The sequence below is a fragment of the Schistocerca piceifrons genome, chromosome 7 (genome assembly GCF_021461385.2).
Source record: "Schistocerca piceifrons isolate TAMUIC-IGC-003096 chromosome 7, iqSchPice1.1, whole genome shotgun sequence".
Lineage (NCBI taxonomy): Eukaryota > Metazoa > Arthropoda > Insecta > Orthoptera > Acrididae > Schistocerca > Schistocerca piceifrons.
The window spans coordinates 14355353-14370292 of NC_060144.1; the positions used below are offsets into that span (position 1 = coordinate 14355353).

The 14940-nt window shown below is 43.3% G+C and overlaps 1 protein-coding gene across 1 annotated transcript in view; it reads left to right on the forward strand.

Annotated features, from left to right (window-relative positions):
• The window catches only part of LOC124805026 (myrosinase 1-like), a 172147-nt gene extending 157702 nt beyond the window's left edge, over positions 1-14445 (forward strand). Inside the window, exons 9-11 of the mRNA XM_047265436.1 lie at positions 7549-7683; positions 7778-7884; positions 14319-14445. Of these exons, the coding sequence (XP_047121392.1) occupies positions 7549-7683; positions 7778-7884; positions 14319-14445 (369 nt within the window). The remainder of the gene's footprint in view (positions 1-7548; positions 7684-7777; positions 7885-14318) is intronic.
• Positions 14446-14940: the final 495 nt, after the last annotated feature.

Below are 14940 nucleotides of genomic sequence, written 5' to 3' on the forward strand. Positions count from 1 at the left end.
GATTTCGCCGGAATAGACTCACAGCGGTGTGCGCTGGAGGTGAAGTCTGTGTGCGCTCCGAAGCGATGCTGCGTCCGTAAGCAGAAGGCATTCACTGAATGGCTGCCACGGAACCAGGGTCCTTAGAAAAATAAGACTGGGCAGCAGGCGTTCTTTGTTGCTATTGGCTGACGCTGTCACGTGTCTAAGGAACAGCGTCTGAACAGCGCTATGACACGTGCGCCACATACTTATGCGATGTATTTGTGCAACAGTTTAGTTTCTACCGAACTAATGAAATGTAGACAAATTCTGACATTGATAGAATGTCACCTCTACATCCAGTAACATAACCAGATTTAAACAGACACTACTGACTTTTAAAAAAGTTCAAGCATCTATCGAATCAAAAAGCAGCGCAAAGTGCGGTCTGTCGTTTCGAGTTTTCTGACAAAATAAATGTTCGAAACGAGCTTGCAGTTTTCTCAGTTGGCTATGAGAACAGTTTTAACGACATCTACGTAACGCTCATTTTCATTTTGTATGTATCGCAAGTTTAAAGGACCTCTGACTAACAGGTAGACGTTGTCGTTTTCACTGAAGAAGTTATACAAGTGCGTTACTTGTAGAAAGCATCTGAATAAGGTAATCTGGCTAGAGAACATCCCTCAGAATATCTGGTGGCAACAGAATCTGCCTTTTATCCAAGAACGCAAGGCTGACACTGCAGGTAGAGGATATCCGAATTTTTCCCGGTGAAGAGGTAATTTTTCTGTGCAGTACTGCGCAAAGAAATCTGACTTCCAAAATAATATCCTTTATGATCCACAGATCCCGTATTGACTCCTGTAACAAACTTCTGATTTGTTGGCTGAAAATATTTTGCCCAGTATTCGATTAATCTCAGGAGACACAAGTGCATTTTTTATTAATTTCTTCATGGTGAGAACGTCGTACCGTTTATGACAGCTGACTTCAAAGATCTTTAATTGTAATTTGACGCACATGTTTTTTATTCGAGCGTTTCTCTTCTGTAATTCCGCTACATAATTCCGTATACTGGCCTCATCTGTATCATTAGAAATAAGTTCATGTATATTTACTTCCGTAGTGAAAGATTTTCTAAAGTCCCTATGGATCTCGCATTCGTCGAAAGGTTACTTCCCTTCTTCTGGCCTGCAGCTGTAGCCGAGCGGTTCTAGGCGCTTAGTTAGGTTTAAGTAGTTCTAAGTCTAGGGGACTTATGACCTCAGATGTTAAGTCCCATAGTGCTTAGAGCCATATGAACCATTTGAAGAGAATGCGTTGCAGTTCTACCCGTTTACTGATGAATCAGGTTTCACAAACCACGGTGCAGTGAATTTACGAAAAATGCATTACTGATCCGTGGACAATCCTCGCTGGCTTCGACAGGTAGAGCGACAGCGACCGTTGAATATAAATGTATGGTGCGGAGTAATTGGCGACCATCTCATTGGTCCTCACTTCATTGACGGCACCCAAACAGCTGAAAATTACATCGAGTTCCTACAAAGTGATCTGCCGACATTGCTAGACAATGTCCCGCTCGAAACGCGTAGACGTGTGAGGTATCGACATGATGGTGCTCCTGCACATTGTGCAATGATGACTAGGCTGACCCTTGACGGAATGTTCGACGGGCGTTTCACAGGACGTGGCGGACGCATAAACTGGCCAGCCCGTTCTCCTGGTCTTTAAGACTTCTTTCTGTGGGGTACGTTAAAGGAGAACATGTACCGTGATGTGCCTACAACCCCAGAGGATATGAAACACCGTATTGAGTGAGCCTGTGTCTACATTACATCAGACGTACTGCGTCGTGTAAGACATTCATTACGCGGTACATTGCAAATGTGTGCAGCAAATAATGGTCACCACATTGAACATTTATTAGCCTGAAGTGCCAGGACAGGACACACTCTTTTTACATTCTGTAATTGAAAACAAAAAACGGATTTTAAGTTTAACTACATTCTCATGTTAATGTATACTTTCTTCTAACAAATCAGTGCCATACAGTATTCTTCACAGAAAAAACTAATAAAAATGTTAGCATATGGACGTAACGTGCTGTTGATGAGTCTTCTGTACCTACGTTACATCACTGTTCTTTTTGTATCTCTAATTAATTCAGTTCTCTCCGATACACACTATTGAACTGCTGAGGAGTTACTCAAGCATCACCTTTACGTTACAAATTACTCCGGATGTACTCAACATTGTACAATATAACAAACGGCATTGATTAAGCATTTGTTTCTATTTTCACTTGTGCTAAAAATAATAACAGCTTTCAATTTTAAAAAAAAAAAAAAAACATAAGTATGTGTTGAAAATCATACTTCTGTGGATTTCTGAATGGTTTGTATTAACCAGTTCCACCAGCCCCTCTCCTCACTTTCGGATTGTGGAATTCGTTATTCAGTGTTTGTTGTGGTTTGGGAGGAGTTTCCAGTGGTAATGTTTGGTGTCTCACCCTTTGATAAACTATCGGGACTATACGGAAGATGTGAAAGGGCTCCCCAATGATTTGTATCTCGTTTTTAATACATCATTTTTACGTGGTTGGTACAGTGTAATACGTTTATGAAGACATCTTGAGGAGTGGAATTGGGTTATAAAAAAAAAATGCAATACTATTTAAAATAGACATACAGCTGTTTAAACGTTTGTAGCGAACAAAGTTACAAGAAAGGCAATTATGCTGCTTAATGGTTCAAATGGTTCAAATGGCTCTGAGCACTATGGGACTTAACATCTTAGGTCATCAGTCCCCTAGAACTTAGAACTACTTAAACCTAACTAACCTAGGGACATCACACACATCCATGCCCGAGGCAGGATTCGAACCTGCGACCGTATTAGTCCCGCGGTTCCGGACTGCAGTGCCTAGAACCGCACGGCCACCGCGGCCGGCTACAGTGCTGCTTAATGTCCCCTTCTAGCTAACCAACATTTGCCTGACACTGGTTAAAAAGTTATTTGTGGTAGTCGAGATAAACGGAGTATTGCGTGCATACGCCGTTCAAAAAACGTATAAAATTTTGGAAAATACTTGGAGAAGATAATGTCACAGGAGCACAATTTCCGCGATATGGTTCCAGGAAGCAGCTGAAGCTTGAGACGTTCAGAGACAGAGTTCTAACTGACATTATAGATAAAAGACTTATAGATAAAAGATTTTTTTGCGAGGAGAAACAGATGCACCTGATTGCCTCCACAATACAGGCGTCTATCAAATGACCTGTGGTTGCGGCAAATTGTGTATAGGCGAAATGGAAAGCACTGTTAAAGAACGCATTAAGGAACACGGGCGGCACATGCGGTTAAAAGAAAGTGTACAATCGAGAGCAGCGGAACATCATGAGAACTGTGCCTCTGTCATCGATTTTAATAAGCTACATGTGCTGGCTAAGGAAACCAACATTTATAGAAGAAAGGTCCGAGAAGCGGTTGAAATTTCTAAGATTGCAAGTAATTTCAATAGAGAGGACGGCTATAGGCTTCCTACATCGTGGCTCCTCGCCATCAAGGAAGTGCATATGCGGCCGCGGTGTGCGAGAAATACAAACAACGCGCTGCAAGTCACTTCAGCGGACAATGATATTTTGGTAAACATTCCCCCTCTCTTGGTCTGTCCGTTTCGAATCTAGACAATGATGACGGCCAAACAATAGCAGTAGGAGGAATTTCAACCAATAACCCTTGTCCAGCGTAAGTGTGGAATAGTTCCATTCTATCCAACGACGATGGGCCACCAATAGTATCCACACGTTTAGCCAATAACGGCCCTTCTTCTGCATCAGTGCGAGAATATGGTAGCCACAAGAATTTTAACCAGTACTGCTACGTCTCCAGCACAAACGCGGGAAAACTCCTCTTTATAAGAGAACGCGCCACTGGTCTGTGACAGTGTTCTAGCAATAGTGGACACAGGAACATCCTGAAGAAGATCCCAGCAGAGGGGTCGAAACGTCCATTATTTTAGAGGAAATATGACGCGGCTTAACACCACAGAAGACTTTAACTTTTGTTTTATAGATGTTGCTGTAAGTGTCGCCTGTTTACATTATTGCATAACTGGCATTTGTGTGCTAATTATTTCTCTAACACGCTCAAAATAATCGGGTGTTTCGCGAATAATGGCTGTAGCTTCGGCCAAATTCGCAGTCAGCTCTTCTGGACTGCCTAGCAGTGTCTCATACATCAAACATTTTACATACAGAGAGTGAATCACCTAAAACTTGCACTGCAAATATTGCAGAAATGGAAGGTGATATTGATATGCGGTTTTCACAGAATGGTTTGGTAGTCAGTGGCCTGTACTGCTAGCCAATCAACGAATTGCAATAATACTTTGAAAGCATATTTTTTGTGAAAACATACACTTTTTTAAATGGAACATTGCCTATTGACATTAAGAAACTAAAAGTAGGGTGTATTAGAATGTCAATGGTGTTTTTTTCAGGATCCTAGTGCGAGTAGTTTACAAGATGTCGTATTTTGAAAAGTTCCTACACCGACGCTTGTACAAGGCCTGTTGTAGCACACATAAAGAACAACACAAGTGCATGCACTAGTTATGTGGATTCTGACCGGTAACGAGACAGTTGACCTTCACAGGTTGTGTTCAAAATGACCACCGCCAGCGGTAGTACACGCTTTTCAGCGGAGATGTCAGAGCAGGCTGCAGTAGTACGTCCTTGCATATCATCGGATGTAGCTGTAGACAGCGTCTTTCAGCTTTACCCACAGAAATAACTCTACAGAAATAACTCTACTCCCCAAATCCGGGGAACTGGGCGGTCAAGGTACATGTCCTCTGCATCAAATTAACGATTTGCATATAATTCGTGAAGATATGCTGCAGTACTTTGTGCCCTATGGGCTGGACAGCCATCATGTTGATACCACAGGCTTCTCCTAGTCTGAAGAGGAACGTTTTGTACCATCCGTGCGATACTTGTGCATGTTCAGTGTCCTGTCTACGAAACATGGGCCTATCAGCTGATGGTTCACTACGCCACACCACAAGTTTACACTCCATGGACGCTGACGTTACACCTGACAAAGCAAACGGGGATTGTCAACAGACCAATATTGCACGTTACGGCAGTTTACTTGGCTGTGATTGGTAAATGTGGCCTCATCGCCAAACAAGATACATGATACATCTAGAGAATCCTGTCTTAATGGCCATGTACAGAAGTTAAGAGGATTCTTCTAATCGTTTCCTCGCAGCTGCTGTTGGAGAGAGATATGATAGGAATATAACCTACGTCGATGGAGAATGCGTAGGATTCTTGCCTGACTCATGCCACTTCCACGTGCGATTGCGCGGGAGCTAACGTGCGGATCAACTGCAACAGTGGCAAGAACATTTATTTCCTCCTGTTCCATCGTCACTTGTTCCCTTCTGTTACACTGCATAGGACGTTACACTACCAGTTCCACGCAACTGGTTAAAGAGGTTGATAAATACACACGCGACATACTGCCTGGACTATCACACACTAACTGACTAGCAAGTCGCACGGTACTCGAGTTACACACAAGCACACTGTAGACAAACATAACAACATCGTACCTAGCAGCCACGCAGGTTCAGTGGCAGAAACAAGTGTCGGAGTGGAACCTTTTCAAAATACGATATTTCGTAAACGACTCGCACTAGAATCCTGCATCACACACCTCTGACATTCTAATTTACCCTATTTTTAGTTTGTTAATGTCAACAGGCATAGTTCCGTTTGAAAGTGTATGTTTGCACAAAAAATGCACTTTCTAAGTATTGTTACAATCTGTTTATTGGTTAACAATACGAGCCACTGGCTGTCAGTCCATTATGTGAAAATAACACATCAATAGTACTTTCAGTTTCCGCAATATTTGCTGATGTGCTGTTGATGTGCGATTTTCGCAGGATGGACTGATAGTCAAGGGCTCGCATACGATGATTCTTATTAAAGTTTAAAAACCCCTGAAGCGACCTGGATGTCGCGGAGGCAAGTAATTTAATACAAGACAAATTGGGCCACAGGTGTCCGGAAATACCTCAGACGTGGATGCTGAACATGTGACGTCACCGGATGACGCACTTCGGCGCATGTGCAGCGGTTGAACCTAATCATCTCTCCCACCTGGTCCTCCCAACGCAACTCAAGTGATCACATCGCTGTGACTCTGCGCCAACATGTGCGACTTCATCGCGTTCGACTCTTGCGTCTGGCAGGCAGCATTTTTTTTTTTTTTTTTTTTTGCATTGCATAGACAATTACGTGTTTACTCTGAGGTAATATTTTATTTACCAGTCTCACGGTCTCCGATGATTTATTTCAAAGTACAGTACAACAAAAACCAACCATATTGCGTGTCCAAATGTGTGTGAATTGCTATGGGACCAAACTGCTGAGGTCATCGGTCCCTAGACTTACACACTACTTAAACTAACTTATGCTAAGAACAACACAAACACCCAAGCCCGAGGGAGGACTCGAATCTCCGGCGGGATGGACCGCGCAATCAGTATCAAGGCGCCTCTACCCGCACATGCAGCGAAGTACGTCAAATGGTGAGGTCAGATGTTCAACATTTGTGACCCACGTTTGTGGTATTTCCCGAGATTTGCGGCCCCATGCGTCTTATATTAAATTACTTGTCTCAGCGTCATCTACGTCGCTTCGGGATTTTTTAAACGTTAATGAGAATCACCCTGTGTATATTTGCAGAAAGTTTCCAGATATCGAACCGAGATTTTCCGCAACTGACAGTATGATGGGGGACACGTAATTGTTTTCAATGATAATGCTCTGATCTGTGGATCAACCGAGATATGAAACTCTAGAATTTTCCAAATCGATTAAAAACTACGGTAAAAATTGAGATAATTAACTATAAAATTTGAGTTTTTTCTAAACATGAAGTTTAAAATGTAAAAGCTCATTCATGTTTTCATAAATTAAGTAAGTTCTAGAGTTTCGTACGCCTGTAATTATGGTTTGTATGCTGTGCAAAATTCATCGAAGAATCCCTCTTACTTATGAAAAAAGTGTAACTATAGTAACAAATGCACCAAATAGTAAGTGAAAAAATGATGAAATTTCAGATTGAAAAATTTATTTTGTTATGTTTTTGAACTTACACTGCTATGAGTGTGAATCCTGAATCCTTCCTGGTCTTGCTGACAAAGCTTTATTTATTTATTTATAAAACTATAGACAGTGGAAATGTTCTGTGGTGCTTCTCCTGCTCCAAGTCAGCCCGTTTGACGTCCTACCCCCTACCCCCTCCCCCCCTCCCCCTCCCCCAATAAGCCGATTCTCTCCATAGTTTCTTTCAGGGGCTTGATCTTCAGGATGTTTCGTATTGTTTCATTCCGTATTCTGTCAGTTCTCGTCTTACTCAGGATCCGTCGTAGAAGGCTCATCTCTGTTGCTTGTACTCTGCCTAGATCTTTCTTTGTCCAACTCTCTGATCCATAGGACAAAATTTGCAGATAATGTGACTTGTATGTTGAGGACTGATAAATAAAACATCTTGTTCTTTCAGGCATCGCCCTCGGCATTCCGAAGTTTATTGAACTGGATTGCTAACGAATACCCAGGATACCCGATAATTATAACTGAGAATGGATGGAAGGATAAAGGAGGACGCAATGATACTGACAGGATCGATTACTATATCGTACGTAACACTCACTGCCCTGAGCCGTAGACCAACTTATTGTTAGATTTTACCATGCACGAACTCATATTAATTGCTTTTTTTCTCTTTACAGGGTTTCTTGGGAGCTCTCCTGGAAGCTGTAAACACGGACGGAGTTCCAGTGATCGGGTACACGACGTGGTCTCTCATGGACAACCTGGAATGGAATTTAGGATTCACGTAAGTAATCCTTATACTTGCATGCACCGAATAATTTTGACCATTGGACACTGTCTGTTCCATCTGATCTAACAATCTTCCCTTGGCCTATTGTCTGAATCGAAAGAAAGTCTCTCGTAAAAATAGATGTATATTTTTGTCAAGTGTGTCGTTCGCTTATTTGGGAAATAACAGTTACATTTATTTCACGATGTTAAACTATTATTATTATCAACTATTATTATTATCAGCTATTATTATTATCTATTATCTATTATCTATCTGCGATTATTATTATATCTATCAGGAACACAATCACTTACCTGTAAAATAGCTGCTTGCTAGCAGTAACGGAAAAGGTGGCACATATGACGACATTTGTTCGTTCTCGTTAATGACGTACGAGATATTCTGTAAACTAAGAATATTTTAAAAATGGAGCAAAAAGCTTTGGAACTTCGCTGTTGGGAAGGCTATTTTCCACAGTTAAAAAAGTCCGTTAGGACCTGTATATTGCCATGAATGTTTAAAACATGATACGTCAATAATTTTTATCAGTTATTTCCAAGAAATGTTTGGGAAAAGTTTTCACTTCTGTTATCCTATAACTCGAGGTTTCGCTACTGACTATGACCTACCCTGTACACGAATTTTTCCCTTGGTCGGCTCTTGCTGCTCCTGTCAGGCTGGCGTCCCTCTCAGCTCTGCGCTCCAAGCCGATGCTTGTGACTTAAACTGTCCCTGATCTCTAGGAAGATTTGTTGTTAATGGACAGACAGAACATAGTAAGTTTACTGTGCGCTTATCCAAAGACACAGGAGTAGTTTCTCGTATGTGACAGGATATGTGTAACTTTATCTTAGTACAAATATTAAATTGCAAGCTCTGACATTTTGGAGATGATGATGTTGCCTATGAGAAAGTGCTAACAAAAAATTATATATTTTGTTAGATGCAGTTGGACATTACTACACCGAGGTGCAAAAAGTAGCGGCTAACGCATGACCATTAAGTTCTGGACTTCACAAAAAGTAAAACACGATCCACCATTTTGCCAAAATGATCGAGGCTCAACAGTTGGAAGTGGTATGAAGTAGACTCCGTAGCTGAAAACGGAGAATGATAATGCCTGCAATATCGTCAAATCCAGCGCAGCTGGAAACTTGCCAGAACAGATGGTCTCCGCTCCGAATTTCACTGCACATATTACAATGTCATCGGCGACACCGTCAAGGATGTCGTCACTGATGTAATCGCCGCTATAGAGCACCCACAGAGGGATATAATTCTCATACCAAGGAAGAAAGGTACGCTGCGATAAGTAGAACACTAAAAACCGGTCACGCTATTAATCATTGATACAAAATAGCAGCGCTATGCGTTGCCGGCAAAATTAAACCGATGATGGAGAAGATAATAAGTCCACACCAAATCTGAGCCCCACCCACCAGGATCATCTTCGAGGCCACAGCCGAGTACAGAGAAGTGACCTGTCTTACAGCAGTAAACAAGAGTAAAAAAAACGGCTCTGAGCACTATTCGACTTCGCCTAGAACTTACAACGACTAACCTAACTAACCTAAGGACATCACACACATCCATGCCCGAGGCAGGATTCGAACCTGCGACCGTAGCGGTCGCTCGGTTCCAGACTGTAGCGCCTAGAACCGCACGGCCATTCCGGCCGGCAAAAACAAGAGTAAACCGGCAACCGTGTCGATGGACTTCCAGAAGCGGGGCGACCGTGTAAGCCACAACTTCGTGTACAAAGTTCTCGAAAAAACTTCGGACTCAGGGAACGTTTCCTGCGACCTATAACGAATATCCCACCAAGCGCCACGTCCAAGGCGACGATAAATGGTGAAAGTACAAAGACGATACCGATCTGGAGATCAGTGACACAAGACTGCTCGCTTTCTGTGTCACTGTACACCATAGCACTGGACTCAATTCTGCATCACATCCACTGCAACAGCAGCGGAATCAAGCTGCTGGCCAAAACGGCAGACGACATGGGCTTCTTTATACGAGAAAAGGCAGACCTAAACAGGACAGAAGAAGCGAACAGAGAATTGGATTTGTTCCAGAAGGCAAAGCTAATAAATGAACGGTTGCTGTCAAAAGTATAGTTTCTAGCACAAATATGTAGCTCGCCAAAAGATATTTTGAAAGCCATAGAAGAGGCGGTCCGCTATCTTCTATGCCGGCACGAAAATTTTCAATGGGCAACACCCGACGTGCGCACTAGCGTACACGAAGGAGGAGCGGGACTCTTCGAGAGAATAGCGGAAGTGTGCTGCGCTGTTGATTCGCTGTCTGAGTGCCACGGCGGAGGGGAATCCCAGTATCATCACAGACGGCAACCTAAACGTGTACGCACCGAATCCCAAGTAGCGCCTGTAAACGTAGCGAATATCTTGTACAAATTGAGGAATCTAAGGGACTATTTCCTTAAAGAAGGCCACGTCTTAGAGACAGCCACCAACCGGCGTACAAGGGCGACGAAGATGCTCTACACAGAATTAAGAAGAGAAGCGGGTCACACTGTAATAGAAGTGAAGAATGGAAGCAAGCGTGACAGAACCTGAAGGAATGCGCCCTCACTAAACAGGTGGAATCGACATGCTACAACGTCATCAACAACATATTGCCGACCAAACGCCAAACTTGCATCCAAAAAACTGAGGCCGTTCGAAAAAATGTCACACTCGCGACACAGCCGACACAACAGAGCACCGATTACAGGGCGGAGACACAGCGACGACGGGGATAAAATGCTGAGAAATAGTAGCAGTGGCAAACAGAACCGCCCCAGAGAACATAAACAGTGAGATAGAAAACCTTTTCTGCGGCAAACTGCACAGTCGGTAATGGAGCTGACACACACAGGTAAAACAGAATACCTCTCGTACCTATGGGAGGAACGTAGAAAGGCCACGTTTTCCAGACGTTACAGGAAAGATCTATCGAGCCCTACGGATATGCCTGGAGACGGCCATCAGAAAAGCCATCCCACCCCCGCGATGCCCAGCTGAGGGGAGGCGGCGGCCAGCCTGCAGCCGCGGCCAGTCCCCGGCTAAGGCAGCAGCCACCCCCGCCTCCTCCTACTGACGCTCATTGTAGCAAACTAAGGACCCAACCAAACAGGTTTAGAGGACTCTCGTAATAAAACTCAGAGGATGATAAAATACAAGACAAAAACTTAAGCATCCAGAATACAAGCAAAACGAACTCTTAGCACAAAGTAAAAGTAAGCAAATACAAAACGAACATTTGAAAGGAAAAATTGAAATAAAATGTAATCCCAATTTTATTTAACTTCGTTTAAGTGCAGCTTACCGCCATGTGGAGGACTCGGGTTCGACTCGTGGAACTACCATGGATTTTTCCTTGATGGGGGAGGCTGAAACGGAATAATGCGCCTTGTGAGGCCAGTCGAGGAGCTGCTTGGTCGATTAGTGGCGGCTCCAGGTTACCGAAACTGACAACGTCCGGGAACCGATGAGCTGAGCCCACGGGCCTCCGCACCACATCCAGCGACGCCATTGGCGGAGGGAGGATCAGACGGCGATCGCTCGGTACAGATCGGCCCTTTGCGGCCTGTGAACGGAGTTTGCGTCGCGTACTGTCGCAGCGACTTAGTTCACGCCTGCAGATTTCAAATGCAGACTGCTGTTGTGCCTTCTCGGGCTATCCGTGTCAGCGACGTCAATGAACTGTACTCACGTATTGACTTTCCCCACAGCGCAACCGGTGCCCATATCGAGCAACTGTAATGTGAGTTCAAAACTGGGAGGGGTGCGCTGATATGTGTTTATTTTCTGTACGTCTTGCATTTTTCGCACAGTCGGCTTCTGAAACCCCAGAGGCACTCGTGAATAACCCTGCATACTGCTCAGGAGAGCGGGATTCATATCGGGTACATGTATCAGAGCGTGTATAAAGAATGGCAGTAGGAATGGTACATAAACGTTTGCCTAGGTGAGTCAAACAGAAATGGAGACAGGTGGCAAAAAAATCTCACTCGTATATATACATGCAGGGTTAGTCGCTGAATATTGCCACCAAGAATAACTCCGAAAGTGTGATAGGAACTGAAAAGTTTGTGGGACAAAAGTTGTATGATACAACGGGGGCCATAATATGCTAGGTGGGGTCGCTTCAGAGATATGAAGGTCAACTTCGTTTTTTTAAAAGGGATGCTACAGTTCGGGACTTATTTTCTGATAGCAGCTATCGAGACGAATCCAATGATGTTTAACAGTAAGGTCTTTGAAGGTCAACGAAGGTCACAAATGTGGTATGAACGTCCATTTACAGAAGGTGTTCGAAGTGATGAACACTGGTATCAGTGCAGTACTGCAATCTTCTTATCATAGGTTGAGGTGGTATTCCAAATCACATCGGCTCTTACCGAAGCACATGGTCTGACAATTCTCTCTCGCTTATCTTCAGGTGTAGTTGGAACGTGCCGGCAGTAGTGGCCGAGCGGCTCTAGGCGCTTCAGTCTGGAACCGCGTGACCGCTACGGTCGCAGGTTCGAATCCTGCCTCGGGCATGGATGTGTGTGATGTCCTTAGGTTAGTTAGGTTTAAGTAGTTCTACGTTCTAGGGGACTGATGACCACAGATGTTAAGTCCCCTAGTGCTCAGAGCCACAATGTCTAATACGAATCCCCACAAGAAAAAATCCAGAGGCGTCAAGTCTGGCGAACGAGCCGGCCACGTCCAATCCAACGATTTGGGAATTGTCTCTGTAACTCATTTCTAGCCATCAGCGAGAAATGTGCCGGACACCCATCGTGTTGATATCACATTCTGTTCTTTCTTCCTAAAGGTATTTCTTCCAATAACAGACCTAACGTTTCTCGCAGGAACGTGGTGTACTGCCTACCAGTAAGATTTCCTTCGATGAAATAGGGGTCTATAATTCTGTCTTCCAGAATCCCACACCATACATTCACTGACCACGGTTTTTGGTGTGCAACTTGCCGCAGCCGTCATGGATTTTCAGTTGCCGAATAATGCATGTTATGCAAATTAACATTTCCATGGTTCGTGAATGTAGCCCCTTCAGTTAATAAAATGAAATTAATAAATGTATCATCCCTCTGAATCTGAAGTTGAGCCCATCGGCCGAATTCAATGCGACGAATACAATCCGTACCATTTAATTCATGGTGGAGACTGTTATGGTAAGGATGATATTTATGGCGATGCAGAACACGAACAACACTACTCTGGCTCATGCCACATTCCTTGCGATTTGATGCGAACTAACACATTCATCTCCAACCACAGTGGCAAGAGAACCAATTTTCATTTTCTCGTTGGTAATATTCCTTTGCCGGATATGTTTCCGATGCGTTAAAGCTCCAGTTGTTCTCAATTCATCATACACATATTTAAATGTATGACGTATAGAGTGAGTACGTTGAGGATATCTTTCATGATATCTCTCTAACTCTCACTAAATTTCGTTGGCATTCTCCGTAAATGAGAACCATATCGGCTTGTTCTTTGATGGAATACATCATTCACATTCGCTTGATTCGCCGATACTAGCCTCACCGTTCCTATTAGTGTTGTATTGCGAAACCGGCGAATGGTGTTTACATGCCAATGGCACGTTAGATGGATACGCCGTATTCGGCGAATATTTACTATTTGCACGATATACGACAGAGAATTGTAAGAGCATGTACTTCGATAAGTGCCGAAGTGAAAGGAATACCACTCAATCTATGATAAGAAGATTGTAGCACTGCACTGATACCAATAGTCCTTCTGCAAATGGACGTTCAAGTTACCTTTTTGACGTTCGTTGCCCTTCAAAGACCTCACTGTTACACATCACTGGATTCGTCCCAATAGCCGCTGTCAGAAAATTAGTACCAAACTATAGCATTCCACTTAAAAAACAAAGTTGACCTTCATACCTCTGACGCGACCCCACCTATTAACCAAAAACCAACGTCATATTATGGCCCCAGTTGTACCATGCTACATTTGTCCCACGAACTTTTCAGCTACTGTCATAGTTTCGGAGTTTGTAAAAAACTGGAAATCTGTGGTAAGTTATATGGGACCAAACTGCCGAGGTCATCGGTCCCTAGGCTTATACACTACTTAATCTAACTTACGCTAAGGACAACACACACACACACACACACACACACACACACACACACACCCATGCCCGAGGGAGGACTCGAACCTCCGACGGGGGGAGCAGCGCGATCCGTGCAAGGTGCCCGAGACCTCACGACAACAACGCTTGGCTGAAGAGTTTGTTTTATGAAGATAATATAAGGCTAATAATAGACGTGTGTTGACATTCTTACTGCACTTATGGTTTATTTCTGTGTGCGTGTGTGTGTGTGTGTGTGTGTGTGTGTGTGTGTGTATCACGTATTAAAAGCGCATGCCGCATAATACTGTAATATTTTTGCACAGGGTTAAGCTCGGAGTGTACGAGGTGGATTTCAGCAGTCCAAACAGAACGAGAACCCCCAAGGATTCGGCCGCCTTTATAGCAGAAGTCTACGGAAGCGGGCAGCTTCCAGAACAGTACATTTGGTAGAAAGTGCCCATGGATTGGTGAAAGAGTGTAACCGAAATTTGACTCTAGATTCTGTTGAGAGACTGAGGTAATTTTTTTATATAAAAACAGTATAAATAAAGTAATCAGAAGAAATATAAATGCTTTATTTCTATCCTTGTCATTAGAGACACTTCTGTCATTGTTACACTGTCACGCATATATGTATATTGAAATAACTGACTCCACAATGTATATAATTAATGCGGCGTAAGAAGATGTTAGAGCCGTCATACTGCGTCAAGAAAATGGTACACACAACTCAGTTGCTACAGTACTCCTCAGAACGGTGTTCATATATTCCTCCATAACTGATGAATGAGAGTGATATTCATTTTTCTGTTTCACAGCTGACCATAACAACGTACGCACCTCAACGTATATGTTCTCTAGTCCAGAGTGGCATTAATACTGTTGACTGGAGTTATGAGGACTTTCAAATTGCTCACGTATTAAGGAAGTACAATCGAGAAAAAC